The sequence below is a fragment of the Mirounga angustirostris genome, unplaced genomic scaffold, assembly GCF_029215605.1.
Source record: "Mirounga angustirostris isolate CCGP_5_RB_7025 unplaced genomic scaffold, mMirAng1.0.hap1 SCAF_16, whole genome shotgun sequence".
NCBI classification, from domain to species: Eukaryota; Metazoa; Chordata; class Mammalia; order Carnivora; family Phocidae; genus Mirounga; species Mirounga angustirostris.
In genome coordinates this window covers 47,708,004-47,735,335 of record NW_026991724.1, presented here as the reverse complement: position 1 = coordinate 47,735,335, position 27,332 = coordinate 47,708,004, and the positions used below count along the sequence as shown (strand labels likewise).

At 53.5% G+C, this 27,332-nt stretch overlaps 1 protein-coding gene across 1 annotated transcript; it reads right to left on the bottom strand.

Annotated features, from left to right (window-relative positions):
- Nucleotides 1-417: 417 nt before the first annotated feature.
- AXL (AXL receptor tyrosine kinase) lies at nt 418-27,332 on the bottom strand. The gene is made up of 20 exons (XM_045891583.2): nt 26,981-27,332; nt 25,692-25,914; nt 25,262-25,362; nt 24,571-24,747; nt 19,916-19,996; nt 19,647-19,762; nt 15,955-16,165; nt 15,523-15,662; nt 14,776-14,926; nt 14,538-14,564; nt 13,121-13,253; nt 12,730-12,821; nt 9,879-9,974; nt 9,658-9,735; nt 8,117-8,209; nt 7,596-7,717; nt 6,854-6,963; nt 3,524-3,683; nt 2,881-3,017; nt 418-2,268 (listed from the first exon to the last, which is right to left on the bottom strand). The coding sequence occupies exons 1-20, from the start codon at nt 27,042-27,044 to the stop codon at nt 1,917-1,919; spliced, it is 2,664 nt and encodes an 887-aa protein (XP_045747539.1). The 5' UTR covers nt 27,045-27,332; the 3' UTR covers nt 418-1,916.

The window sequence follows — 27,332 nt, the reverse complement described above, 5'->3', positions numbered from 1 at the left end:
CTGTGTTACTCTAGTTTCTTCCTATTCCTGGTGAATATCTGCCTCTCAGATGTTTGTAAATATGTTTGTATCTATGTCATTTTTCCCGTCTGTTACTATTTGTGTCTGAATTTCAGTGTCTCTTATTTGTGGCAAAGTGCCTGAGTATGTCCTAATGGGTCTGTTACTTTGGGGTGGGGAGGAGAGTGTCTCTGACACTGAGTATCTAACTGCCTGTTCCTCACTAGGGATCTCAGACAGTCTGTGTTTGTTTCGTGTCTTTTTGTCTAGGTTGTTTACGGGTATGCTCACTTCTACCCTCTTTGTAAAGGGAGAACTCCTAGACCCCACCAAACCCTTCTTTTTACTGATGGGGAAACGGAGCTGCCAGGGAGAGGGGCCACATGACAGCTGAGTGGAAACAAGAGGAGACAGAAGTGTGGTTATAAAGTTTTATGTGATCTGAGCCCCTCTAGAGGTGCCAGAGTCCACACCTCTGTACAAGGGGGCTTGAGGGATTGGCTCAGGGGGGCAGCATGGACCAAAAGGAGGGAAATTGTCTCCTGGGGAAAGGAGGCATCCCTAATGCATTACTGCACAGGCTTGAGAGGAGGCATGCCCCCACATGAGGGGAGGAGGAAGCAGAGGTGGCTCAGAAGGGGAGAGTCACACAGAATACTATAAGATTAGAACCTTGGAATCATACCCTGGAATTCTAGACCTGTAGACCTTTAGAATCTGACAACGTTTGAATCGTAGAACTACAGTGCCTAGGATCTTAAGACTTAGAACTGTGGATTCTTGGACGCTTAACTAAAACCCTAGAAAGGCAGAACGCAGCGTAGAACCTAAATGTGTCCAACATTAGAAATGATTAGAACTTTGGTATCTAGCTAGTTACAACTAACTGTAGTCTTATACCTTAGATGCTAAGGATCCAGAATCTTGGACCAATAGTCTAGAGTGTCTTGGAACACAGAACAGAACAACAGTAGAATCTTAGAGTTTAATAATCTAGAATCTTGAAGCATATGGTCTAGAATCTTAGACACAGAATCTAGGTTCTTAGACTAAGTCTTAGAACATCCCATCATAGAACATTAGACCTTCGAACCTCCATCTTTAGACTCTTAGAACTTTTCAATTGCAGATTCTAGAATCTTAGCTCTTTAGGATCCAGAATCTCATAATAAGAGTTTGAAGGATCATAAAGCCTTAGAACTTATAATTAACCATTACTTAGAACTTGAGAAGATAAAATCTTGAAGCCTTATGATGTAGAGTCTTATAGCCCAAGGATTTACAGTCTAAGAGGCTTACAACTTCAAATTTTAGAACATTAGGCCTTAAAACCTCCGTGTCTAGAATTGTAGAATCTAGAATCTTATACGCTAAGGACTCAGAACCCTAGAATAACAAAACCTAGAATCATAGAGCCTTAGATCCTAGAACTAGAATCTTAGAGCTTCAGAACCTAAAATCTTGCGGGCTGTATCAAGAATTCTGGAACCAGAAAAATCTCGAGTCACAGACTCTCAGAGCCTTAGAATATAGGCCTTGCAACTTCCATGTCTGGAACCTCAGCACTTTAGAATTAGAGACTTTGGGATTTTAGGTCCTTAGAGCTGAAGACTAATAGCATCTTTGAAACCTCAAACCTTTGCATCTAGACCCTTTCAACCTTAGAATCCAGAATCTTGGAATGCTAGAACTGGGAGGACCCCTAGGGATTGCAGCCCAACCCCTTCCTTTTACACCTGGGGACACTAAGGCATGGAGAAGAGAGAGGATCTGTCTGGGATGGAAGCGGAATAGGTAGGAAGAGAAGGCTGTAGTTGGGGGTGAGGCCTGGAGTGGGGAAATAGTTGGGGGGGAGGCTCCCCCAGTGGCAGTGCCTAGCTTGGGTCCTGAGAGGGAGTCCCCGGTGGAGTGTTGTCTCAGGCTCCATCCTCCTGCCCTGGGGGAGCTGGGGAGCTCCTGTCGGCGGGCAGGGTGGGGCCAGGGGCTGTAGAAGGGCAGAGGACATAGCGTCCAGCAGGATGGACCTCAGCCGCGGTGAGGCAACTGCAGGAATCCTTAGGGTCAGGCTGGGTTGGGGGGTCAGCTCCTCCAGCAGCTCCAAGTGGTTCAGGATGACCCCCCCCCTCATCCATGTTGACATAGAGGATTTCGTCAGGCTCCTGGGCAGGGGGCAGGGCCTTCAGCGTGTTCTCCAGATCTTCCCGAAGCTCTGAGAAACTTGGCCGGTCACGGGGGTTTAGCTCCCAGCACCGGGACATCAGGGCATACCTACGGCAGCAAAGTGAGGGGTGGGAGACTGAGCAGGAGCTCAGAAGGGGAGCATTCTGGGAGTTTGGGGGCATTTCATGGAACTGGAAGGAATCATGAGCAGTTTGGGGGCTTCCATTGGGATTTGGGAATTCTCAAGAGTTTCCGAAGGGGGATCCTGGGACACTCAGGAGCTGGAAAGGGTCTTGGGGAGGCTCTCTGGGTATCGGGTGGTGTTCTAGTGAGGGTTTGCTAGAGCAGACTTTGCCCTCAAAGCGCTGGATGAACATTCTGCTCTCCTCTGTGTGCTGTGAGACAGCAAAGTTTGATAAGCTCTGTCCTAAAGGATCCTGAGGATATCTCAGAGGAGACCCGTGAGTTTGGAGAAGCTTAAGATGGCAAACTGGAGGGCTGGCAGAGGGTCCTCGGTGTTGAAGAGCATTGGGGAAGTGCAGGAGCTCAGAAGTCTGGGGTGAATTAGAATTTGGGAGGTGGGGTCTCAGCGTGGCTTCCTCAACAGTCTGAGGGGTTCTGTGCAGGTTTTAGAGAGTTGAGGCCATGTGGGGTGCTCAGGGTTTTGGAGTGAAATCTGGGATGGGGCAGGGGGCAGGGTGGGGTCCTGAGGATCCTCACAGTCCATCCAGACAGCCCACAGGCTGCTTCAGCCGGTTTCCCTGACACAGGTAGTCATAAATCTCGCTGTTCTCCACTCCGGGATATGGGGTTTGGCCCCGTGTGGCAATCTCCCACATCGTCACCCCGAAGGACCACTGTGGGGGGCAAAGGGGAGAGAATTAGAGGGTCTCTCCTGCACAAAGACACCCCCAAACACATGGGTTCATGGGTACACCCACATTTATGTGCGCACGTGTCCGCAGCTACCTTAGCAGGTGTCTCATAGCTCTTCACAGCAACGCCGGCGCAGGGACATGCTGACAGAGGTCTCTTCTGTGCACGTACAGACATGCTCATCCACGCACACATTTACACACTTCACAGACACAGGGTCTCGTGTGTCACCCTCCACACCCTGGCTGTACACACATATACATACCACCGCCTCTCCCAACCTAAACTGTCTACACGTCCCTCGTATGAACCTGCCACCATGCACACGTGGACCTGTACATCTCCCCAGTGTGTCCACACCACCGTTCACAGATGCCCACCACACGCCCAAACGTGCCTAACCCCTGCAGTTAGGCCCCTGTGCTTCCCAGCTGCAGTGTGAGACAAACAGGTCACTGACCCCCTCTCCTGTCAGGGAGGCACCTACCACATCGCTCTTGCTGGTGTAGACACGGTCAGCCAGGCTCTCGATGGCGATCCACTTGACTGGCATCTTGGCGATGCGTCCCTGACGGTAGTAGTCCCCATTGTAGATCTTCTTGGAGAGCCCGAAGTCCGCCACACACACGGACATGTTCTCATTCAGCCTGCCCAGAATGGGGAGAGGAACGGGATGATCGCACTGCCCCCTCCATCAGGAAGCCTGCCCTCCCTCTCAGACACATCTCCATCTCCCGCTCTGGCTGTCCTCCTTGGGGGTGAGGATCTGTCAACCCCAGACTGAAGGGAAATGTGTCGTGTCTTGTTCCCTCCATATGAAGTTTCACAAACACACCCATGTAACTAGCACCCAGATTAAGAAACAACATCGTGGGACATCATCTGGATAAGGAATACCACAGAGCACAGAAAAAGAAGGAACTAACCAATATGTACAGAGACATGGGCTAAACTCAAAAACATCACACTGAGCAAAAGAAACCAGACACAAAGGAGTACAAACTGCATGATTCTATTTACATGACATTTAAGAACAGGTGACTCAAGTCCAGAATAAGGGTTTTCTCTTGCGGCAGTGACTGGGAAGTCCATTAGGGAGCCTGCCAGGGCCTAGAAATGTTCTTTATTTTGATCCAGTACTGGTTGTTTACATGAGTCTATAGACAAGTAAACATTCATTAAGCTGCACACATAAGGTGTGTCTTAGTGTATGTAAAATATACATTGATTTTTTTTTTTAAGTATGAGAAAGAAACACATTACATTACCAGTCCTCCTTCCTAGCCCTCCAAGGGAAGCCATAATCTTCCTTTCTTCTTTTATTTGTTTATTTATTTATTTATTTGGGGGGGAGGGGCAGAGGGAGAGAATCTTCAAGCAGACTTCCTGCTGAGCACGGAGCCAGGATGTGGGATGTGGGGCTTGATCCCACCACCCATGAGATCATGACCTGAGCCGAAACCAAGAATCAGACACTTAACCGACTGAGCCACTAAGGCACCCCCACAATCTTCACTTCTAACAGCATGGATTGCTTTTGCTTGCTTTTGTGCTTTAATAGAAGATTCTCTAATTTTTGCATCTGAGTTTCTGGGATTCTATTTTTTTAAGAATCGATGAGTTCTAGCCAGGGTGATGGGCTTGGGCAGTGGCCAATCAGAAGAGACCCCAGAGGCCCCTCATATGGCAGGAGTTACCCTTCAACTGCTGGGTCCAGGGAAGGTCTGGAGGATCATGGCAGGGAGGCAGAGAAGAGTGATGCTTAGGCATCCAGGCTGGTGGCTGTGAAGAGGGTGGGAGGCTTGGGGTAGTGGCCAGTTGCCAACTAGGTAAGGAAGTATTCCAATTTTTTTTTTCAAAGAACTTTTTTTTTTCCTTTTCTTTTGTTTATTTTTTAAGGGAGAGTTGGGGCAGTGGGAGAGAGAGAATCTTAAGCATGCTCCACACTCAGCACAGAGCCTAACGTGGGGCTCCATCTCACAACCCTGAGATCATGACCTGAGCTGAAATCAAGAGTTGGATGCTTAACTGACTAAGCCACCCAGGTGCCCCAAGAACTTTCTTAAAAAAAAAGATTTTATTTATTTATTTTTTAAGTAGGCTCCATGCCCAATGTGCAGCTTGAACTCAACGACCCGAGATCAAGAGTTGCATGCTCTACTCACTGAGCCAGCCAGGCACCCCCTAAATTTTTTTTTAAGTTATCTCTACACTCAACATGGGGCTCAAAATCACAACCTGGCGACCAAGAGTCGCACACTCCACTGACTGAGCCAGCCAGGCACCCCTCAATATTTTAACTTAACAAAAAAGCAACAGGTGCATTACAGTGGGTTGTCTACTCTGATTTTCAGTGTCATTATTTCATAGGGGGCTTGCCTAGGATCAGCCCAAGTTGCAGAAGGAAAGGAAGTTCCATTTTGACTGAATCTACTGAAGCCTTTACATACATTTTCCACTTAACAGGAAATACAGGGAACAGAGGAACGAGGCAAATGCCACCACAAGGAAACAGACATATATGTCATATCCTACAAGACAACAGGCATGGTCTCTTCCAAAAGAATATGCTGTAAAAATATTAAAGGGGGCACGGCACCTGGGTGGCTCAGTCAGTTAAGTGTCCGACTCTTGGTTTCAGCTCAGGTCATGATCTCAGGGTCCTGAGATCGAGCCCTGCTTTGAGCCCCTTGTAGGGCTCCACACTCAGTGCAGAGTCTGCTTATCCCTCTCCCTCCCCTTCTGCCCCTCCCCCGGCACGTACGCACACACTTTCTCTCAATGAATAAATCTTAAAAAAAAAGTGGTGATGGGGGACGCTATTCCAGATTAAAAAGCCCCAAAGGGGCATAGCAACCAAATGTAGTGGGGGGGACCTTGAATAGATCCTGATTTGGGGCAAAAAAGAAACAGCCCTAAAAGACATTTCGGAGGACAACTGAATTTGAATATGGATTGGATGGATATGAAGTTATGTTGCAGAATTATGGTTAATCTTCTTAGGTGTGACAATAGAACTGTAATCATTTACATCTCATTCTTAGGAGATACGTACTGAAGATTTAGGGGTCTGGCATTGCCACCTTGGCAACTCGCTTTGAAGTGGTTGAGGAAAGAGAGAAGGACAGAGAAGAGAGGACAAATATGGCATAATCTCCACCAGGATGGTGTATGGGCATCCACTGTACAAGGCTTTTAACTTTCCACATGAAGAATTGGGGGAAAACAAAGAAACGTTCATATTCCCAAGAGTTGCGAACGTTTACACATCTTGAAGAAGATTCCGATTCTCCAGCTCCAGTTTCTGAGTTCATATTGTAATGAAACTAATAGTCGAAGCCTGTGTTTATATATACATGCACCATCCTCACCTAAGTCTGGCCTATTTTCTGGCATGTCTGTCAGCTGGGCGGTGTGGGGAGGGTGTCTGCTCCCCTTATTCGATGTGGCCCCTCCCTACGGGCAGCCCCAGGCAAGACACTCAGCATGGAGGGGGACAGAGATGAGGCTTTCAATGTCCCCACTGTCATTGGTCATCTCGGCCCCCTTGTTCACCTCATGCCACCCACTGAGCCCACCCTCTTGCCTCTCCTCTCTCCACATCCAAATACCCCTCCAGGATCTCAGTTCCAGGTCCCCCTCCTCCAGGAAGGCTTCTCCAATCCCCTTGCTGACCTCTCTATCCCAGTCCTGGGTTCTGGCCTGCCTGAGGGGTACGTGTGTCTAGACCCCTCTTCCATCCTGAAAGGAGGGATGCAGCTCCCCTGAGGAGCGGACAGCGGGGGGCGGGGGGGTCTGTGGAAGGCTCAGCACTCACATGCAGTTCCTGGCGGCCAGGTCTCGGTGTATGAATCTCTTGGTACTCAGATACTCCATGCCACTGGCAATGTCTGCCATGAACTTCACCAGCATCTGAGTGGGCAGGAACTGGGGGCGGTAGAGGTCAGCAGAGTCCCTGAGATCCATTCCTCCTCTCTCATTCCTTTCCTGTGTGTTCCTATCTCTGCTCTGCAGTGGCTTCCCATGGCTCCGAGCATTAAATCCAACCTTTTTCCGACAAGGCCCTATATAATCCCCTCCTGCCTTCCCATCCAAGCTGATCTCTTACTGTCCTTGCCCTGGACGTGCTACCTACGCTCCAGCCAGGGGTCTCCTTTCTGGTTTTCAGACAAACTATGCTTGTTTCGGCCTCTAAGCCTTTGCCTGTGTGCTGTGCCCTCTGCCAGGACTGCTTCCCCGCCCCCCCTCCCCTGCCGATCTCCCCACTTCCTGCCAGTTGGCTCTTCCTTCAAGGTCACCTCCTCAGTAAGACCTTCTCTGTCCACCCAAACTAACTGCCTGGCTTCTCTGTGGTTCATCTGACTCTCTTTCCTTCCTAGCACTTAAAGTTCTCTTGCTCATTTTTTTGTTAACTTATTTATTTCCTGGTGCCCTCACTGGCAGACGACTCCATGAGAGCAAGCTCTTGTCACCATGGTCTTCCCAGTGTCTGAGCGGGGCTGGGTACCTGACGGGTGCTCAATTAGTACCTGCGAACCAGACAAGTAAATGTCCCTCACCACTGGCTGGTCCCCGAGCCGGGAATAGAGAAGGAAACTGTGCAGGTCTCCATGTTTCATGAAAGGTAAGATGACCACGGGTGCTGGGAAGCCCTCTCGTTCGGAACCCTGGAAACAGACACCTGCCCCCCCCCCCCCCAGGCAGCCCTGTCACTCCAGCTGGGCAGGAGGGGAAGCCATCCCCTCCCTCAGCTCTGTCTCTCCCTCCCCCTCAAATCTCGTTTCCAAATTGTTGGGGGTGGGGGCGGTGGCAAGGACCAAGCTTCAGAGAAGCCATTTCCAGCACTGTTCCCAGGGAAGTTTCCAGAGCCCTCCTGGGGACCTCAGCTATTTCTGGGAAAGGTCAGAGGTCACATTCCAAGCTGAGGGAAAGAAGGAGGGGGGAGAGCTTGCTGACTCTGAGGGAGGGCGGGGAGCAGGGAGCCTGGAAGTTTGATCTTCCCAGTGCCAGAGGGAGGGGTCTTCCTTCTGGAGTGGCCTCCATGGAGCCTGGGGACTCCTTAAACCTGCCCCTCCCTCACCAATGAGCCTCATGACGTTGGGGTGGTCAAATTCCTTCATGCAGACGGCTTCACTCAGGAAATCCTCCAGCTCCGACCTTGTACAGATGGCAACTTGGGGGAGAGAGGAAGGTGGATAAGGAGGAGAGGAGGGGAGGGAGGACTCTTCCTCCCCTCCTCTCCTTCATCATCATCATCATCTTCATCAAAATGATTACTAAGTACCTGGTGCTGCACTCAGCACTTTATATATACATATATTAACTCATTTAACCCTCTGACGGGCAACTATTATTCTCCCTGTTTTAACGATGGGGAAACCAAGGCATGAAATGGTTAAGGAATCTGCCTAAGAGCACACACAACTTGCAAGTGGGAGAGGCAGAAGTGAAAGCCAGGTGGGCCAGCTCTGAGGTCCAGGTACACACACCATGCTAGGCTGCTTCCCTGGGGATCCATACGATTACTCCTTTTATAACTCGGGACAGTGGCTCATAGAGGCAAAGCAAGTCACCCAAGGTCACACAGCTGGGACTCAAACCTAGGTGGAGAGCGTAACTGGGGACATAAGAAGTGCTCAATAATGAATGAATGGGGAGACACTGATGACTCCATAACCCAAGCTTTTCGCCCCAGTGATTGAGAGAAAGGATCCTTCTTCCCTCACCACCAGCTGCAGCCTGACCCTCAATGCCTCTTCCCTGTATGGAAAGGACTTGGCCCTGGACTTCCTGTGCTGTGTGGCCCTAGACTGGCTCCCACCCTCTCTGACCACGTAAATAATATAGTCGCAGTCCACATTAATTGCACATACTACATACCACCCCTAGCATTAAGTGCTTCAGCTCACCCTAGGAGGTAAGAATATTATGATTCTTTTTTTTCCAGATGAAGAAATGCAGCTCAGGGAGGGAGAGTCATTTACCTGAGATCACACAGCTGATAAATGATGAAGCCAGGTGTGCCTCGTTCCAGACCTTCCCCTGTTCTGTTAGGTATCACAGGGGGCTGGTCCCCAAAAACTACATTTCCCAGGCCCCCTTTCATACTGTTTTCCTGTTGGAGTTTGCCAATGGGAACCACCAATGGGAGACCGGCAGGGGGGTGGGCGGAGAAGGAGAAGTCAGGGTATTTCACCCTGTCCCTTACTACTTCCAGCATTGCCTCAATGGTGGCTGTGTGTTTCGAGCTCCCACAAGGCAGCCTCTAAATCTGCAATCCCAAATCCCACCAGGAGTCCCTGGCTGTGGGCTCTGGTAACACCACTTCCTCCTTCTGCCCTTCACGCCTTGGGGTGGAAGTAACGTGCTGCTCCCGCTAATCTCCATCCTCACTGCTCCCAGTCATTCCTGCACCTTTGTAGTAAACCTCCCCATATTAAATTCCTTCTCTCGAAGTACCTAGCATGGACTCCACTTCCTGTCTGGAAACCCCGAGATTCTGTGGCAGGGCTAATTTGCTACCCGCTTTTCTGCTCTCCTGCCTAGTTAGGGGCATAGGGAAAAGGCCTAGGGTTAGGGGGTGGAGGTCCCATCTGAGCGGACATGCAAGCTCAGACTCACTCTTCATTGTCTTCACAGCCACCTTGAGGATGGAGTCATCCTGGTTGAGCTGGCCCTCCATCACGGCTCCAAATTCTCCTGCGGGGGACCGGAGGGAGACACTGACCTCAGGGGGGCTTGTGGGGACTGCATTTCTTGATTTCCTGTGACTGGGTATGGGTGGGGAAGTGAAGGACTTCATGGTTCAGGGGAATGTGCTGGGGGAGATGGGGCAGACTCACCTTCTCCCAGCGTCTTCCCCAGGGCCACCTTATGCCGGTCTACCATCACATCCCGAAGCTTCTCCTTCAGCTCTTCACTGATGCCCAGGCTGTTCACTGCATGGGGGGGGAGGGGGAGGTGGACAGAGCCATGGAGCAGGGCTGACACTCAGAAGACATTTGGATGTCAAGAGGGATGTGCCCATTATTGTACTGAAATACTTCTGTATTCATTCAAAACCAGCTACTGCCCTGAGCACACATCCCACCCTAGCTCCTCCTGTAGACCCCCTGAATCTTCTCCCAAACCAGCAGCTGAAGGGTTGGAGCCTGGAACATAATCTTGCACCACTGGGCACCCCGATTAGTCAGTGTTCTGCCATACCAGTTGCTAAAAATATTTTTAGCAACTTTTTATTGAATTATAATTTGCACAAATCATAAGGGAGCAGCTCAGGGATTTCTTTCTGAGAGAGAGAGAGAGAGAGAGAGCACACACACTCCCACATGCGAGATCGGGAGGAGGGGCAGAGAGAGAGGGAGAGAGAGAATTCCAAGCAGACTCCCTGCTGAGCGTGGAGCCCAACACGGGGCTCAATCTCACAACTCTGAGATCATGACTTGAGCTGAAATCAAGAGTTGGCTGCTTAACAGACTGAGCCACCCAGGTGCTCCCCACCCCCAACTTTTTAAAAAGATTTATTTATTCTACAGAGAGTGTGCATGCGAGTGGGGTGGGGAGGGGCAGAAGGAGGGAATCTTCAAGCAGACTCCCCGATGAGCGGGGATCCCCACACAGGGCTTGATCTCAGGACCCATGAGATCATGACCTGAGCCGAAACCAAGAGTTGGACGCTCAACCAATGGAGCCACCCAGGCGCCCCAACTCAGTGGATTTTTACAAAGCAAAGACAACAGTGTAACTAGCACCCAGGTCAAGAACAGACCATGACCTGCCCTCTCAAGTGTGGCCACCTTCCTGATTTCTCTTACCATAGATTGGCCTTCTCTGTTTGGAGATATTATTATCAATGTGGAATCATATACTATGTTCTCTTTTGTGTCTGGCTTCTTTCACTCAACACGGTGTCTATGAGACAGCCATAATGTAGCTCTCGTGCGTAGTTGTTGTTTTTTTTTTTAAAGATTTTATTTGTTTATTTGACAGAGAGAGACACAGCGAGAGAGGGAACACAAGCAGGGGGAATGGGAGAGGGAGAAGCAGGCTTCCCGCGGAGCAGGGAACCCGATGTGGGGCTCAATCCCAGGACCCTGGGATCATGACCTGAGCCGAAGGCAGATGCTTAACAACTGAGCCACCCAGGTGCCCCATCATGCGTAGTTGTAATTTATTTTCATTGCCCTATAGCAACAGTTCTCAAACTTCAGGACCCCTTCACATTCTTAAAATTACTGAGGACGGCAAAGAGCTTTCATTCAGGGGGCTTATATAGATCAACACTTAGTGTATTCCAAGTTAAAATGGATAGATCTTTCAAACACAAGAAAAAACGAGCACGAATTCGTCAACCAACAGAGTGATGACATCATCACGTATTAGAGAGCTTCTGGAAAACTCCACGGAACACGTGTGAGAGAACGGGAGTGTAAAAGGGCAAATAACATCTTGTAATTATTATGAAAATAGTTTTGACCTCATGGACCCCCTGCAGAGGTCTCAGGGGCCCACTGGGACCCCACTCACACTATGAGAACCTCAGCTGCACGTTACTCTACTAGAGCACCATGACCTCCTTGTTTCCTATTCTTTTTTTTGTTTGTTTGTTTGTTTAAGATTTTATTTATTTATTTGAGACAGAGAGAATGAGAGAGAGAAAGCACATGAGAGGGGGGAGGGTCAGAGGGAGAAGCAGGCTCCCTGCCGAGCAGGGAGCCCGATGCGGGACTCGATCCCGGGACTCCAGGATCATGACCTGAGCCGAAGGTAGTCGCCTAACCAACTGAGCCACCCAGGCACCCTCCTTGTTTCCTATTCTTGCTCCTCTTAAATAAATGTCTTTCCCAGCCCCTTCTGATATTTCCCGGGGGCCCCGGCAGCCTTCTCACGGTGTGCTGGGGAGAGACATCACTCTGTCCCTTTCCTTCTGGATTTAAGCTTTCCCAGCTGGAAAGATGAAGACATTTGACGAGGTGGCCTCTGAGGTCCCTTCAGAGCTGGGACCCTCCATAACTCCACAGCCTTAGAGAGAGTCTAGAGTTCTAAGAGCCTGTGGTTTTCAAGATCTTAAGGATCTAAGGTATTGAGCCTGTGATTGTTTCATCCAAGACTGACTCTCTCTCTCTAACATTCTATAATTCCAAGAGGCAGTTCAAGGATGGACTTCAGAGCAAAATGACCTGGTTTTGAAGCCCAGCTGTCCAACTTGCAAGCTGTGTGGTCTTGAGGAAGTTACTTAACCACTCTTTTGCCATAGCTTCCTCGTCTATGAAGTGGGGGGTGGGGTGACGTACCTACCTCATTGGGTTGTCGTGAGGATTCAATTAAATGACATGTGTAGCACCTGTCACATAGGAAGTGCTAGGGTTGGCTATCATCACTGGCTTCACACTCATCCTACCATCCTGTCCTCTTCATTGCCATCATCGTTATATTTATCATCATCATCATTACATTGTTCTAGGATCATGTGGCTCTGAGATTTGGTCTATGATTTTTTTGTCTAAGACCCTATTATTCTAAGGGTCTGTGTGGTTTCACAGTTCTGTTGTTCTTAGGGTCTGTGGTTCTAACGTCCTAGCATTCCAAGGTTTTTGGAAACTTTTGGTTCATGCATCAACAGAAGCCCAGCAGGCCCCAATCTCTACACTCGTCATCCCCCCACCAGGGCGGGGAGGAGTGAGGTTCACTTACGGGTGGCTTCAGTGGTCCGGCGACTGTAGGACTTGCGAACACGGTACCTGACCACCAGCTCACCCCTCTCCACTGTTGGTTCAAAGACCTCTCTGGGGAGAATGGGCAGAGGTGAGGGCAGGGCAGAACCAGGGGCACCCCCCTCCTTCTGATAGCAGTGAAAGTGAACACCACCCTAACCCCAAGCCCTGCCCGCCCTCCCCTCCATCATTTATTTGCTGAGCATGTCTTGGATTTCTACCCTCTGCCTTCCATCCATCACCCAGACCCTTGATCTCATTCTGATTCTTGGAAATCTCTTGTCCCACACCAGCCTCCTCATGGTCTCCCTGACTCCAGCCTCTCCATCCCAGTCCACACAAGCCTCCCTATTTACGTAGTTCCAACTTACCCATAGCGGGTCTCCTTCTTCCGCCGGTGGACGAGGAACAGGGCCAAGATGAGGACACAGCCGGCGGCCACAACTGCTCCCAGCAGTACATACCACCAGGGCCATGAGAAGGCAGGGGCTGGGGGCTCACTCACTGTCAGGGAGTATGGCACACAGGTCATGGGGGAAGCCCTGGATCCTGCTCCCCAGGCCCCAAAGATGTGATGTTAGAGGGAGACAGATGTGGAAATATCTAATGAGGCATGTGGTAGGGTGCATTCACTTATCCAAGGAGATGGACTGAGGTGTGGAAAACAGGTGGGCGGGGGAGAGAATTCGTGGAGTGTAGGACGGGTGTGTGGGGCGTGCGCAAAGAGTATGAGACTTGTGGACAAATGGCCAAGGAACGGTCTTGAGGAGTGTATGCTAATGATGGAGGGGTTTCCATAAAGCGAAGGATGGGAGAGAAATACATATGCAAAGAAGGGTGCACAGAATGTCAATGAGTGTTCAAGGAGTTTGGGGTATGTGAGTGAGGAGTAGTCAAGGAGTTTTGGGTACAAGTAGTGAGTAGTGATTTAATAAAGATGTAACTGGTGTGAGGGGAGTGTGGGCATGGGATGGGCTGAAATGGTGTGTAAAAAGGTGGGAATGGGTACATGCTGAGTGTACCAGGAGTTTGGTGTGGGTGGGTACAGAGTGGGAATGGGTTATGATTGGCGAGGGGTGAGGAGTATCAATGGGTGTACAAGGAGAACTGAAGAGTGTGGGATAGTGTCAACCCAAAGCTTCCCAGTATTTGTAATGTGGGATATATGGTGAGGGTGTGAAAAGTATGCAGAGTCTGTGAATGAGAATTGCGGGTGTGCACTGGGTTTTGGAGGCATGGGTGAGGAACAAAGGACTGTAATAGGATGAAAGGGAAAGGAGGCTGGGATTAGTGTGGAAAGGGTATGCAAAGAAATGCAGGAAGGCACGTAAAGAATACCTAAGGTAGAGTTACAAGAGGTGAGCTGTAATAGTACTAGGAGGGTACAATGGGTGTAGAAGGAATGTTTGAGAATTGCTGGAGAAATATTTGAGAGGCATGGATTTGAAGGGGATAATTCATCTGTCTGCCCATCCATCCATCCCACATCCATCCATCCATCCATCCATCCATCCATCCATCCATCCCACATCCATCCATCCATCCATCCATCCATCCATCCCACATCCATCCATCCATCCATCCATCCATCCACCATTCATTGAGTACCTACAATGTGTGGGGCCATTCCAGGTAACTCCAACAAGGACCACACAAACCCAAGAAGTAGAAGATTAGAGCGATGAGTTTGAGAAACATGAAAGCCATGGCAATGGGTATGTTTGTGGTGATGGGGTCCTCAGTGGGCGTTGAGGGAAAGGAGGGAGGAGAGAGGGTGCGAAGCCTTACCCAGCTGGTGGACTGGTTGTCCTTGTCCTGTGAGGAGAAAGGACAGAGGCAGGACATACTCAGAGAGGGTAAGACTGGTGTCTTAATGGGTGAGGCTCCCATTAAGCTTCCGGGTGGGAAAAGAGCCTAGATTGGGGTAAGTAACGCTGAAAGGTACAGGGAGCAAGTCAGGGGTATCTGCGCGAGACAGGGTCCTTGTGAATTGGTTGAAGAGGGCTGAACAAGGCCGTGGAGTTACCTGGGCGCCAGGGCTCTAGGGGCACAGGGAGGCTCCAGGGTCCATCCCCAGCGGCAGTGTAGGCTGCCACACACACCGTCAGGTTGGGGACAGTCCCGTCTCCCCGCAGCTCCAGGGTCACCTCTCTTTTTAGCCCTATGTCCATGAGCACCTAGGACGTCCGGATGTAGCATCAGGGTAGAGCCCCCCCACCCGCCCCTAACTCTTAAGACTTCACCCTCAGCCTCAAGTCCCCATCTTTCTCAAAGCCCCCACTTCCCCCGCAGCCCCTGCCCCCTACCTCCTCCTAAGCTTCATCCCTTGCCATCACCCCTACCTCCATTCTCCATCCCCACTCCCGCTCCACCATCAGCTCCACCAGGACCGGGGCTTTGCCTCATTTATCGCCCATCGTCAAGTGCTAGCAAGGGAGAGACTGAACCCTCATCTTTCGACCCACACTCCTCTACCCCCTCCTAACCCCCCACCCCCTTTCCCACCCCATCTCTCCAACCCAGGGTGCTGCTAGCTCCAAGACCACCTTTGCGCCCATTAGGAAAAGTCACCAGTTCTTCAAGATGTTCTACGATGATCTGCTATGGAATCGTAGAACTTCCCCGGACCCCTTAAGCCTCCAGAATGTGCTCTCCTAGGTGCAGTATGATCTCATACTACCCCAACCCGCACCACTGTCCTGTCTGCCTTGCCATCCCCTCCCCATCTCCCTCCTCCCAGCCATTCCGCCCCAGCCCCGCCAGCAGCACCCACCTCGGGGGTGTCCTGGCCTCGATAGGCCAGCCGGTACCCCAACAGGGTGCCCTGCAGGGGCGCCCTTGGCTCCTGCCAACGCACGAGGGCTTGGCTCCCATTCCGCATAGCGCTAACATTCTCGGGGGGGCCCAGGGGCACTGGAGGACAGGGGAGAGGGGAAGCTGGCACCCCCACCTCTTCCTGACCCCCTCCCCTGTTCCCAGGAAGCGGGGACAGGGTGCAAAGGGCATGAGCGTGGGCACCTCGTGCAGGCCTCCCATGAGCGGAAGCATAGGGAAGAGGACTGGGAGAGATGCCAGTGGGCCACACTGAGGAGTCTGGGGCTGGGCGGGAAGGCCTGAGGCCACAAGGGGTCAATGGGTGATAGGAGATGCTCGGGGTGGCACTGAGGCGAGCAGCAACGTCTGCCTCACACCAGCCCCTTCTTACCTCCCTCTGGTGTCTCCACAGGAAGCCAGTGGGTCCAGGGTGAGGGGCCCTGACTACTGATACAGGCCAGCCGGATGTGATAAGGAGTGTGAGGATGGAGGCTACCCAGCCGAAGTCGGTGAGGGGGAACGGACGCTTGCAAGGTGAGAGGCTCCTCTGGGGGGTCTGGCTCTCCCAGCCAGACGCCCACCCCATCATCTGACAGCACAGCCTGGGGAGAGGGATGGGGCGTGAGTAAAGGACAGCCATGAAATCTCAAGAGGGGGTCACACAAGTCGGTGGTGGTGGTCCCAGGGTGATAATACAACTTCGCAAGGGTGCATGTGTGTGTATAAGCTCCATGCTGGTGTAACATGGGCACCTACGTTGGCAAAGCGAGAAGACCCCCCAGTTGCACGATGTGGCTCTGTCATCACTTGCAAAAGCCACCTCTGGCAAGACTTTCCCTCTTTGAGCCTGTTTCCTCATCTGGAACATGCGCACTTGGAGGAGTGAATGCCTTCCAGGACTACCTAAAGGCTGGATGTCGGACAAGCTGCACAGCACATGGCAGGTGGTCAGCACCGATAAAATGACAATGACATTCAACCACAGGCAAAGCAAAATCTTACAAGAGAAGTCAGAAGAGTGGGCACCTCTGGGAGCTGAGGGATCCTTGGGGGGAGCTGGTGGGTGGTGATCTGGAGGGTAGTGACATGGGTGAATATTCATGTTTAACAATCTAGGAGTACACCAAAGATTATGCACATCATGTATATCTGAATAAAAAAGAAAAGCCCTTTACACATCTGAAAACTCATTTGACCCTGACCTCAGCCCTGTGTGTGGGTACCGTGTGCATCCCCACTTACAGATGAGGACAGTGAGTCTCAGAGAGATGGAATCACTTGCCCAAGGTCACCAGCTTGTCACTGATGAAGCTGGAAACTAAACCCTAACCTGTCTTCAAAACTTTTGCCTTGGGGCGCCTGGGTGGCTCAGTCGGTTAAGCATCTGCCTTCGGCTCAGGTCATGATCTCAGGGTCCTGGGATCAAGCCCCACGTAAGGCTCCACACTCAGCGGGGAGCCTGCTTCTCCCTCTCCCTCTGCCCCTCCCCCCTGCTTGTGCTCACTCTCTCTCTCTCAAAGAAATAAATAAAAATCTTAAAAAAAAAAAAAAGAACATCGGCGATAGTAACAATATTTCTCCTCTGTTCAGAGAGGCAGTGGAGCTTAGTGCTACACAGAGATGCTGGATCTGGGGTTCAGTTCCAGCCTCTACCAGACCCTAGCACTCTGCCTTAGTTTCCTCATCTGTTAAATGGGATAATAACAATGGCTCCCTAACTTGCAGGTTGACTGAATTGATGCTTGTAAGCGTTTAGAAGAGCTGGTGCACACGGAGTGTTTATTGTTATTATTGTGTGTGTGTGCGTGAGAGGTTGCCGGGCTGCAAGGGTCAAACTGCATGTCCTACACAGCGTCCCAACCTGGGACGCTCGCCTGGTCCCTGGGAACAGCACGATCAGCATGGCAGGGGCCACAGCGGGGGAAGACATCTCTACAGCCCTGCCACACAGAACCACAAACCCTCTACAGCCACACATCACAGCTCCACACCGCAAAGACGCTGCCGGTCCCCGCCCCGCCCCCAGCCCCTGCGAAGCAGCCCAGAGACCCAACCACACCGCCACACCGCGTGTTCGGAGGGAGTTTACTGCTTATGGGTGTGCACCCAAAGGATCTTGGATATCCACGTCCTGGCTTGGGTAGCATTTGTTGTGTGACCTAGAGTGGGTGTCTTTACTTCTCTAAGTCTCCATTCCTATCTCTGGAAAACGGGCATCCAAGAGCCCCTACCTGGCAGGGTGTGAGGCTTAATGACATGCCGCACGTAAGTGGGTGTGCACAGTCTATCAACAGTTAACATTTCTCGAGTGCCGACTCTGTATCATGCACCGTGGCAAGTGCAATCCTGGATGAACCCACAGCCTTTTTACTGCCACCCTCTGAGGTCACCTTCTTTTTTCATTCCCATTTTACAGATGAGGAAACAGAGGCCCAGAGAGGTTCAGCAGCTTGCCCAAAGTCACACAGACCCCTGTGGGGAGAGGATCCCACCACGAGGCCTGGGAGGGCATGGGCAGATGGTGGGTAACAGGATGGGGGAGCTGGGGGAGCTGTCCCATGCCTGCTCTCTGACCTGCAGTGACAGATGAGAAGGGGAACCTCTGCTGGGACAAAGGGGACACAGGGACCTAGGTCCAGACAGTCAGCCTCCTGGTGCTCACTCTCACTTCTCTTTTCCCTGTGACCCTCCCATTTGAACCCTCCTGCCCCAGGCCAAGCACAGCAGGAAGTGAGCCCTGGAGAAGTAAGAGGTCACACTTCTGCTTTTTTTGGGCACTGGACGCATGTGGGTGGTGGGGGGGGAACATCTGATGCCTGACCTGGCATTTGAGGTCTCCCAAGTGGGCCCAGCCTTGGGGATTGAATCAGTTTTATCCTTTTAAGCCCGTGGGGAGGGCACGTCATTTCCCCTCTCTGGGCCTCAGTTCCCTACCTCGGAAACGGGAAGGTTTGCAGATTATTTTCTAGGGTTAAAATGACAAGTGGATGAGATAATGTCCAGGGCACGTAATTACCAGAATGACAGCTCTTACTTAATCAAGCGCTGGCTCTGAATGGTCTCTAAGGAGGTGAGGGGGGCTGGTTGGGTTTGGGGAGACGAGGATTCGAATCCCACCTCGGCCACTTCCCGGCTGCGATCTTGGCCAGGTTGTTTAACTACTCTTGAGCCTTAGTTTCTTCATCTGGAAAGCGGGTGTCTCCACAGACCCTGCTCCATGAACACACAAAGGGGTGTGCATAAAGCCACCACATAAGGCCCAGCACAGAGTTGACGCTCCATAAAAGCTGGTCATTACTAATTATTGTCATCTGTCGTGGCAGGCACTGTCCCACCCTCACTCCAACTTCCAAATCTCAAAGAACTTCAGGCCAGGACTGGGTCTCGTATTCAGAGATCTGCGTTTGTTTTTCTTAGCGTAGAATAGATACGACTTTGGTGCCCAAGGCTGGGTCTAGAGCATTTCAGGTCTCCTCCAGCAAACGTGTCCTACTCTAGGTCTGACTCTGCGCTGGGTAATCGTGAGGACCCAGTGGCAACTGAGACAGGCCAGGACCAGCCCTCCCAGAGCTCCCAGTCCGGTGGGGAGACAGACTCACCCCCAGACAGTGACAACCCAGAGTGATCAGGGCTGGGATGGGAGAAGCACGGGGCTGTGGGTACCCGGTGGTGACAGAGATGGCTCTGAGCCCTGCTGTCTCAGGATTCCCACTCTGGCCAGAGTCAATATTACTAATCCTAAAAAAAGAATAAAAGTTAAAACAGCTGATAGTTTATTATGCATTTCCTGTGTTCCAGATACTATTTTAAGGTTGCTCCTGGCATTCACTCATTGAATTCTTACAACAAGCTTATCTGCCCATTTTACAGATGAGAGGACTGAGGTCCAGTGAGGTTAACCACGGGCCCAAGCTCCCGCAGCCACTGCTGGCGGAGTCAGGATTCGAAGCCAGGACATCTGGCATCACTCGAGGCTCCTACTGCCTCTCAACGCAGGAATGGCTGGGAAGGGCTGGTTTCCCAGGATGGGGCTGGCGGCTTACGTGTGGCGGAAGGAGGGCTGAGCAAAGTCTGAGGTCTCACCTGCAGGGTGCAGTGCGTGAGGGGGTAGATGCCGCTCAGGCCTGGGGTCCAAGCCGCCTCCAGCTCTGTGGGCTGGCGGGAAACCAGGTGGAGGTCACGAGGCCGCTGGGGGAGCACTGTGGAGAGATGAGGGGAGGGACTGACCCTGGGGGGGGGCCTTTGCCCAAAGCTCCTCCCCCCCAGCCCCCCTGCCCTCTACCCCAGCTCTAACCTTTGGCCCAGACCCCACACCCTCTGACACCCAGCTCCCCAGCTCCCTTTCCTGTCACCTGTGATGGTGGCCGTGCGGGATGTGGTGACCCCCTTGGCGTTATGGGCTTCACAGGAGAAAGAAGACGTCTTGTTCAAGCCTGGGAGTCATAGAAGGAGAGGCCCAGTGTCAGAGAGGGGAAGGAGGGTTTCCCAGGCCATGCTGGGCCACCTCCCACCATGCCCTGCCTGACAATCAGTGCGGCCCACACGGGCACCTGCTTGAAGGGGACGGGATGAGTTGGGAACACAGGCCTCCATCCCCAGCCACAAGAACAGGCTGGTGGCCTCAATCCTAATGCCCCACCACACAGACACACACACATGCAGACACACACAGGCACACACACAGACATCCACATGCACACACACACACAATCACATACTTGCACAAACACAGACACGATCACACTGACCCACACAGACACACGTAGAAGCATGTATCCCTAGTAGACACACACTTAAGAAACAGGCCCTCCTGGGTGTGTGTCAAGCTAAGGTGTTTGCTCCTTTATAAGCTCTAAGCTCAGCTCCTACCAACCCCTGTCCCCCTTCCCCCGCCCCCCGCCCAGCCATTGGCCCCTGGGTGTTTCTGGAACTCAGGCATCAGATACATTCCCATCTTGGGAACTTTGCATTTCTGTCCTCTCTGTCTTGCCACAGATGTGCACATGGCTCCCTCCCGTCCTCCTTCACATTTGGGACTCAGACCCCACCTTCTCTGTCACTCTGTCCCCGGCTGCCCTGTTCAGAGCCAGGACCTCACATCCATGTCTAACTTCTCCCCAGCTTTACTTTTCCTCTTTGGCTCTTCTCGTCACAACATACTTTACCTGTTACCTGTATGTCTTGCTCACTGGTTGTCAACTCCGCTGTATGTCAGCTCCAGGAAGGCTGGGGTTTCTGTCTGTTCTGTCCCCTGCTGTATGCCCCAGGGCCCACGATGGCCTTGCACACAGTAGGTGCTCCATAAATGCTTGTTAAATGAGTGAATGACTTTATATGTATGCCTTTGCGTATCCACGAGTGTTTCTGGGTATGTATGTAGAAATATGAGCCTGTGTAATTCCACGGGTAAGTGACTTAATATGTCTTTTTTTTTTTTTTTAGATTTATTTATTTGAGAGAGAGAGAGAGAGGGCAGGGAGCCCCAAGTAGGGATAGACCCCAGGACCCTGAGATCGTGACCTGAGCCGAAGGCAGACGCTTCACTGAGCCACCCAAGCTCCCCAGTATGTGTCTTGAGCATTTCTGGGTGTCTGGGGGTAGATTGCCTCCCCTCCCCAGTGTTGTGGTGGTGGGTACACAGGCAGACACACACACGCACAAAGACACAAGTAGAGAGACAAACACAGACACACACACACCGCACACGCAGCTATACAACACCCGGAGACGCACACACAGGGAAATACAGACACACACACAGTGTGTGGGTGACAGGACGTAAGAGGACCAAGTCTTGCGTCTGCACGTGTGACCGCAGTTCTGTGCGTGTCTAGGGATGTTGCAGGCTTGTGCGTGTTCCCACCACCAGCACCGTCTACCCGCAGACACAAAGTTTCCTTTCCTCAGTCGGCAGAGGGAGTGGAATGAAGGAAAGTCGGCCGAGGCCGGAAGGGGGTGGGCAGGGAAGCTCCCCAGCGCCGCTGCCCGGGCGGCAGCTCGCAGCCAAGGTCAGGTGCCCCGCCGCAGCCCCCGCCGGCGGGGGAGGGGCAGGACGGCCCCGGGCCGGCTGCCGGAGGGGGCGGGCGCCTGGGTCCCGTCCAGCCACCTGGCACGTGGGGGCCCGCCAGGGTCACCGCGCGGGGGCTGGCGCTGCCCGCCCGAGGAGCCCCGGGGCGGGAGGGAGTTCTGGAGTCGGGTCCTGTTCCGACCGCAGCATTCCTGCCCCCGCGTGAGTCACCGGGGCGCCCCCCTCCCGCTCCGGCACTTCCGGCGGCGGCCGGGGGCGCGCGCGGCCCAGGATCCCCCGTCCTTGGCCTCAGCGCGCACCTTGAGGACGAGCAGAGCAGGGGTGGAGGGGCCTGGGACGCCCGCCTCCCCTCCAGCGGGCTCTCCCTCCGCGACGGGAGCGGGCCCACTCCAGATGTGCTTTCCAGATGCGCTGTCCCTCTCTCTCTCCGCTCCCGCTCCTCCTCCCCCCGCCCCCGCGCTTTTTCCGAGGGAATCAGAGGGATGGAAGGAGCGGGGGCACGCCCTGAGTCAGATGGAGGGACGGACACACACAAACGGACAGAATGCCTTGACACAGCACCAACCCCCACCCTCGCGCACACACGATGAATCACACTTAACACACAGGGGCCGTTGCTGGCCCAAAAGCAGAAAACGGGGCACTGGCTAAGCTACATTAGGGGCCGATGTTGTCGCAAACGCGCAGTGACACCAATATCCACCCAGTGACTTGCGGGTATCTACACACAGGGGCGACACTGATACACATACATACACAAAGAAACACATACATGTCCACAAGCATAAACACACAACCAACCATGGGTTCGTGGGCTGCGAACACCCAGCAACGCAACATCCTGCCCCCGCTGAAACCGACCAACACCCAGCCCCGCGGGCTGAAATACACACACCGAGCAACACACAGACCTTGAGGTTGAAGTGGCCCAACAGACACGCACCGGGACATGAATAAGGTTAATGCTGACTTGCTTGCAAACAAACACAGCTGGACACTCAGGTTGCTTCGGACAGTTACGGAGATGCAGACTATACAAAAACACACTCTTGTGTAAACACTGATGGGGACACAAAGCTGCCATGAGCCTAGGGGTGGAACACACACACACACACACACACAGTGGTTGGTAAGTCTATCTACCGAGAGACAATCAGGGCTGGGGTTGATACAAGGGGCGACAGGACAGAAGCAGGAGCGAGTCGTTACTGCCTGCTGTGAATCTCTCTCTCTCTCTCTCTCTCACACACACACACACACACACGCAGATATGGGGTCCATGTGAGAGTCACAGACCAACACCCTCACCTTGGGACCTAGACACGGAAACCACAGAGACACGCAAGGACACAAATACACACGGACAGTCACGGTCGGTGGAAACACACCGAGGAACACCAAGTCGTCCGCTGATACATCCTGCCTCCACCAGCAAACAGGTGCCCACACCAAGACACACTCACACCCATAGATGAACACCTGTGAGGGGACACTGTCACTTCTCCACAAGGAGCTGTATGGAAAATCGCCACAAAACACTGCCTCCCCTCACTCTGCCATCTCCCCTGCCCCCCCCACAGACACACCCCACCTTCACGCAGTGAGTCACAGCTGGGAACACACAAACGCAAAGGAGGACAGACACCAGGCTGACACTGGTATTCTTACACACACACACACACTAAACACCATATAAGCTGGCCTTCCCTAAAGCACGCACAACCCAATAAGGAGGATGATGCTGACAGACACACTGAGACCCAGATCCAGAGGGACATGGATACATACACAGCCAGACCTCACATACACACTGAAACACACACAGGTCCTCTCACGCCTGTTGCCCCCACCCCCCCACCCCCAAGTTCTTCCTGGGCTGGGCTGGGTGGCCCATCCCCCTCTCCCTTCCCATCTCCAGGGTCCCACCAGGCTGACTCAGACCCCAGAGCCACGGGGCCTGAGTCACCCCTCTAGGGGCTGGCATGCTCACCAACCTCTTCCTTGCACACTCAGGGCCCCCGGAATGTTGAGAATGTGGACACCTCCCTTTAGCCCGGGAGACCCTCAGGCAGAGTTCCCCTCCCCCAATCCCAGCAGATGGAGGTCGCGGGTTGGGGTTGCTGGAAGCTGATGCCCTCCAGGGTCCAGCTGCCTCCCTCTGACTGATCTCCCCCGGCTGTGTTCCTCCATCCCTCCTTCCTCATTGAGGCAGAAACCTCTGTGTCCAGGGGTCCTAGCGCTGGACCGTTCTGTGATCCCAAGCTAGGTCCTGCCCCATCTCTGTGGTGCAGAAGGGGATGGTCACCCTGAAGCTAAGAGACTTTTTGCTGTCCCTCAGACCTCCCTGTCCTGTCTCTCTCCATCTTAGGTTACCTCCGTGGTCTGTCCCTTCCTGTGTCTCTCATTCTCTCTCTCTCTCTCCCTGTAACTGTCCTTCTCTGTCTTCCACTTTCTCCTCTTTCTCTGCTTTCAGCTCTGTCCCCCCAGGGAAGCTCTTCCAATACAGAAGTGGGCAGGTTGAAGGAGGTGGAGGAGAGGAGGGCCTGGTTGCTTCCGGTGCCCGGCTTGGGGTCAAGGGCTGACAAAGGGGCATCAGGCCCACACACACATTTGGGCCATGGGACAGCTAGAGGAAACCCGGGACAAAGAATTCTATTCAGATAGGCTGGGGGAAATGAAGAGAGACAGAGGGACAGGGAGATAGACACATACAGAGAAGCAGAAAGAGACAGAGAAACAGAGAGTCAGAGGACAGAGGGACAGAAAGAGACAGAGAAAGCATAGAGAGAGAAACGAGGGGATAGATATGGACAGAGATGCAGAGACAGAGAAACTCAAAGAGAGAGAGAGAGAGAGAGGGACAGAAAGAAACAATGGACAGAGGGACAGGCAGACACTCACACAGGGGCACAAAAGCCTCCCTTGCTCCCCATTCCCATCCTGCCTGGCCCTCTAGGCTGAGCACATCCCCAGACTTACCTGGAACTCGAAGCGTTTGCTGGGGGCCATGGCTCGTGGCTAGAGACAGGGGGACAGCGTCCCGGAGCCAGAGTAGGTCCACAGGCTCTGGGGGTCCCTGGGCCCGGCAGCTCAGGTTGAAGGGGGTGTTGGCGGCCACAGTCCTGTCCTCAGGCTCCTCCAGGAAGTAAGGCAGGCCTGGGGACGTGGTAGTTGCTGAGGTCCCTCTGAGCCCCCCAGGTGTCTAACTCACTGCTAGGATGTTGCGGCTGCAGATTCTTTGACCCCTAGATCTGAGCTCTCAGGACACCCGAACTTGCTTCAGATGTCCAACCCCTCAGGCCTCTACCCCAAGAACACACGATCCCAATACCTGACTCCCCCACCAGCATCTGACCCACGGGACTTCTGAATCCCAGTGAGGAAAGCGAGGCCCCCAGGGGTTGGGGAGAGAGTTAAGTTGTACCTCCGATCCCCAGAATGTCCTACCCCAACCGTGTTGACCCTAGGACATGTCACAGCCCCCAAGATGTTTTCTCCCCCAGGACATATCATCTCACCCAGGCCTGCCCCCAGTAATTCTGAGACTCCCCAGCTTCCCGACCCGCTAAGGGTCTCTGACACTCCCAGGTTGCATGTCCCCTGAATTCTCCAGCACCCTCTGACCACTCCGGTTTCCTGCCTGCCCACGACCTCTGTGCCCAGGGCTCACCCTCCAGCCCAACGTAGCCAGGCTGGGATATGAAGGTCTTTCCTCCCAGGACCACGGCACACTGGTACCTCCCCGCGTCCGAGAGCTGCAGGGAGGAGATTCTAACAGGGCAAGAGGAGAGACAGAAAGGTTCAGGGTCTGTGCTGGACACTGGGCGGGGGTCATCAGAACTGAAAGGGGGGGGGGTCTGGCCTAGAAACTCCTCAGAGCTAAGAAGTGGGTACTATTATTAACTCGTTTTACAGAAGAGGAAAGTGAAACCCAGGGTTACATCACATGCTCCAAGCCACACAGCCAACGAGGGGCTTCACTGGGGTTCCAGCCCAGGTGGGGCTCCCGCCCATAATTTTTCAGCCACCATGGGATGGAGGCCGGGGGTGGGGGGACAGGGATCAGGAGGGATGCGGCTGGTCAGGGGGAGGCTGGGCACCTGAGTTGGCTGACCACTTTCCAGTCATCCTGCCCGTCTTCACCGAGGGGCACCTGGGTCTGGGTACTGTCCGCCAGTTCTAGTGTCTGTCCGTCCCGAAGCCAGGTCACCTCGGGGGGCTCCCCCTGAACCTGGAGCTCGCACTGAAGGGCCCCCATGAGTCCCCGGGCACCGGTGATATTCCTTGGACTCCCCACAAAGGGGTCTGCCTCAGCCTGTGCGCCTGGGGGAGATGGGGAATAGTTAGCTTAGGAACCCCTGCTTTCCTCCCAGCCTGCCAGGCCCTTAGGCCCACATAGTTGTAAAGTGACCTCAGCGGGGGGGTGGGGGTGGGGGGGTGGAGGGTGGAGGCTTTGGGGGAGGATGGGAGCCTTCCCAGGGGACTGGGGTCCGGCCTCCATCCTTCCTAGGGGCCCCGACCCTTGGTCGGTTGGGAAGTAGGCCGGGGATCTGGCAGCCTCCCACGCCCCAGACTGCCTGGTAGGGCCAGCCCCTGCCCCCCCACCCTTAGGGTCTCTAGAGACTTGACAGATCGGGCTGGTGGATGGTGCGGAAGAAAAAGAGGTGGGGAGGGAGAGGAGAGAGAGAGGGAGAGACACAGAGGATGAGAGATGAGGACAGAGATACCCCTGAGACGGGAAAAATGTTGGAGGAGAGACACCGAGGCAAACAGAGAGAGAGACAGAGACAGAGATAGAGAGACATTATAAAGACACCTAGAAAGTAGGGAGAGAGAAAGTCGGAGACCGGGACAGAGAAATGAAACCCTACAGAGATGGTGGAGCTAGAACCAGCACCAGAGACCCCCACCCCAGAAATGGAGCAGACAGTGATGGGGTAAGGACAAGTGGGGGGGGTGACAGTGACGAGGGTTTTCCCCTAGAGCTCCGGAGCCCTCCTCATCACACTGCCTGACTTCGTACTCCTTTCTGGAAGATTCCTTCCGGGGCAGCCCCCAGCTCAGCCCCTCTCCCTAAGGCTCCCCGAGTCAAGTCCAGCCCCACTCTGGCCCCCAGCTTTTCTGTCTCTCTATCTCCCTCTGTGTCCACCTCTTTCCGTCTCTGACCCTCCCAGTTTCTGTTTCTTGTCCAGTTCCTCTCTGAGCCCCTTTCTCTCCCTGGCCTCTCTCCGTTTGACTCGGTGCCTCCCTGTCTCCCTCTCTGCTGTCCCAAAGACGCTCCTCGAGCCAGCCCAGACTCCCCCCAACACCTGCCATACACCCCCACTCTGCTCCCTCCTGCCCCAGCCCAGCCCCGGGTGGTCCTCCCCGACAGACCTCCATCACTCACCCTTGGGGGCCGCGCACTCCCAGCAGCACAGCGCCAAGCACCAGGCCAGCAGGACCCTGCCCATCCTCGGGGCACCGCGCAAACGATGCCAAACTTTCCTCAGAAGTTGCTGGGCACCCTGCGGGGGAGGGGGCAGGGCCGGGCTGTCCCCGGCCCTCCCCCCCAGCTCCGGGCTCCCCGGATTCGGCACTGCCCGCCTGCCACGGCGGGGGCCCCCTCGCCGGCTCTGCTCAGCGGCCGCCTTCCTTGCTCCCCAGCCTCCTATTCTCCCTCCCAGACTTTGGGCAACCCTTTCCCCGCCCCTGGCCCCTGGCTCCCCCTCTGCCTCCGCCCACCGGGCCGGAGCCCAGGG

Coding starts and splice junctions, on each gene's coding strand:
- AXL (XM_045891583.2), bottom strand. CDS start 27,044: ATGGGCAGGGTCCTGCTGGCCTGGTGCTTGGCGCTGTGCTGCTGGGAG. Junction 19,997..24,570: donor GCAAACGCTTCGAGTTCCAG/GTAAGTCTGGGG, acceptor TATGACTCCCAG/GCTTGAACAAGACGTCTTCT. Junction 13,254..14,537: donor ACAACCAGTCCACCAGCTGG/GTAAGGCTTCGC, acceptor ACTCCCTGACAG/TGAGTGAGCCCCCAGCCCCT.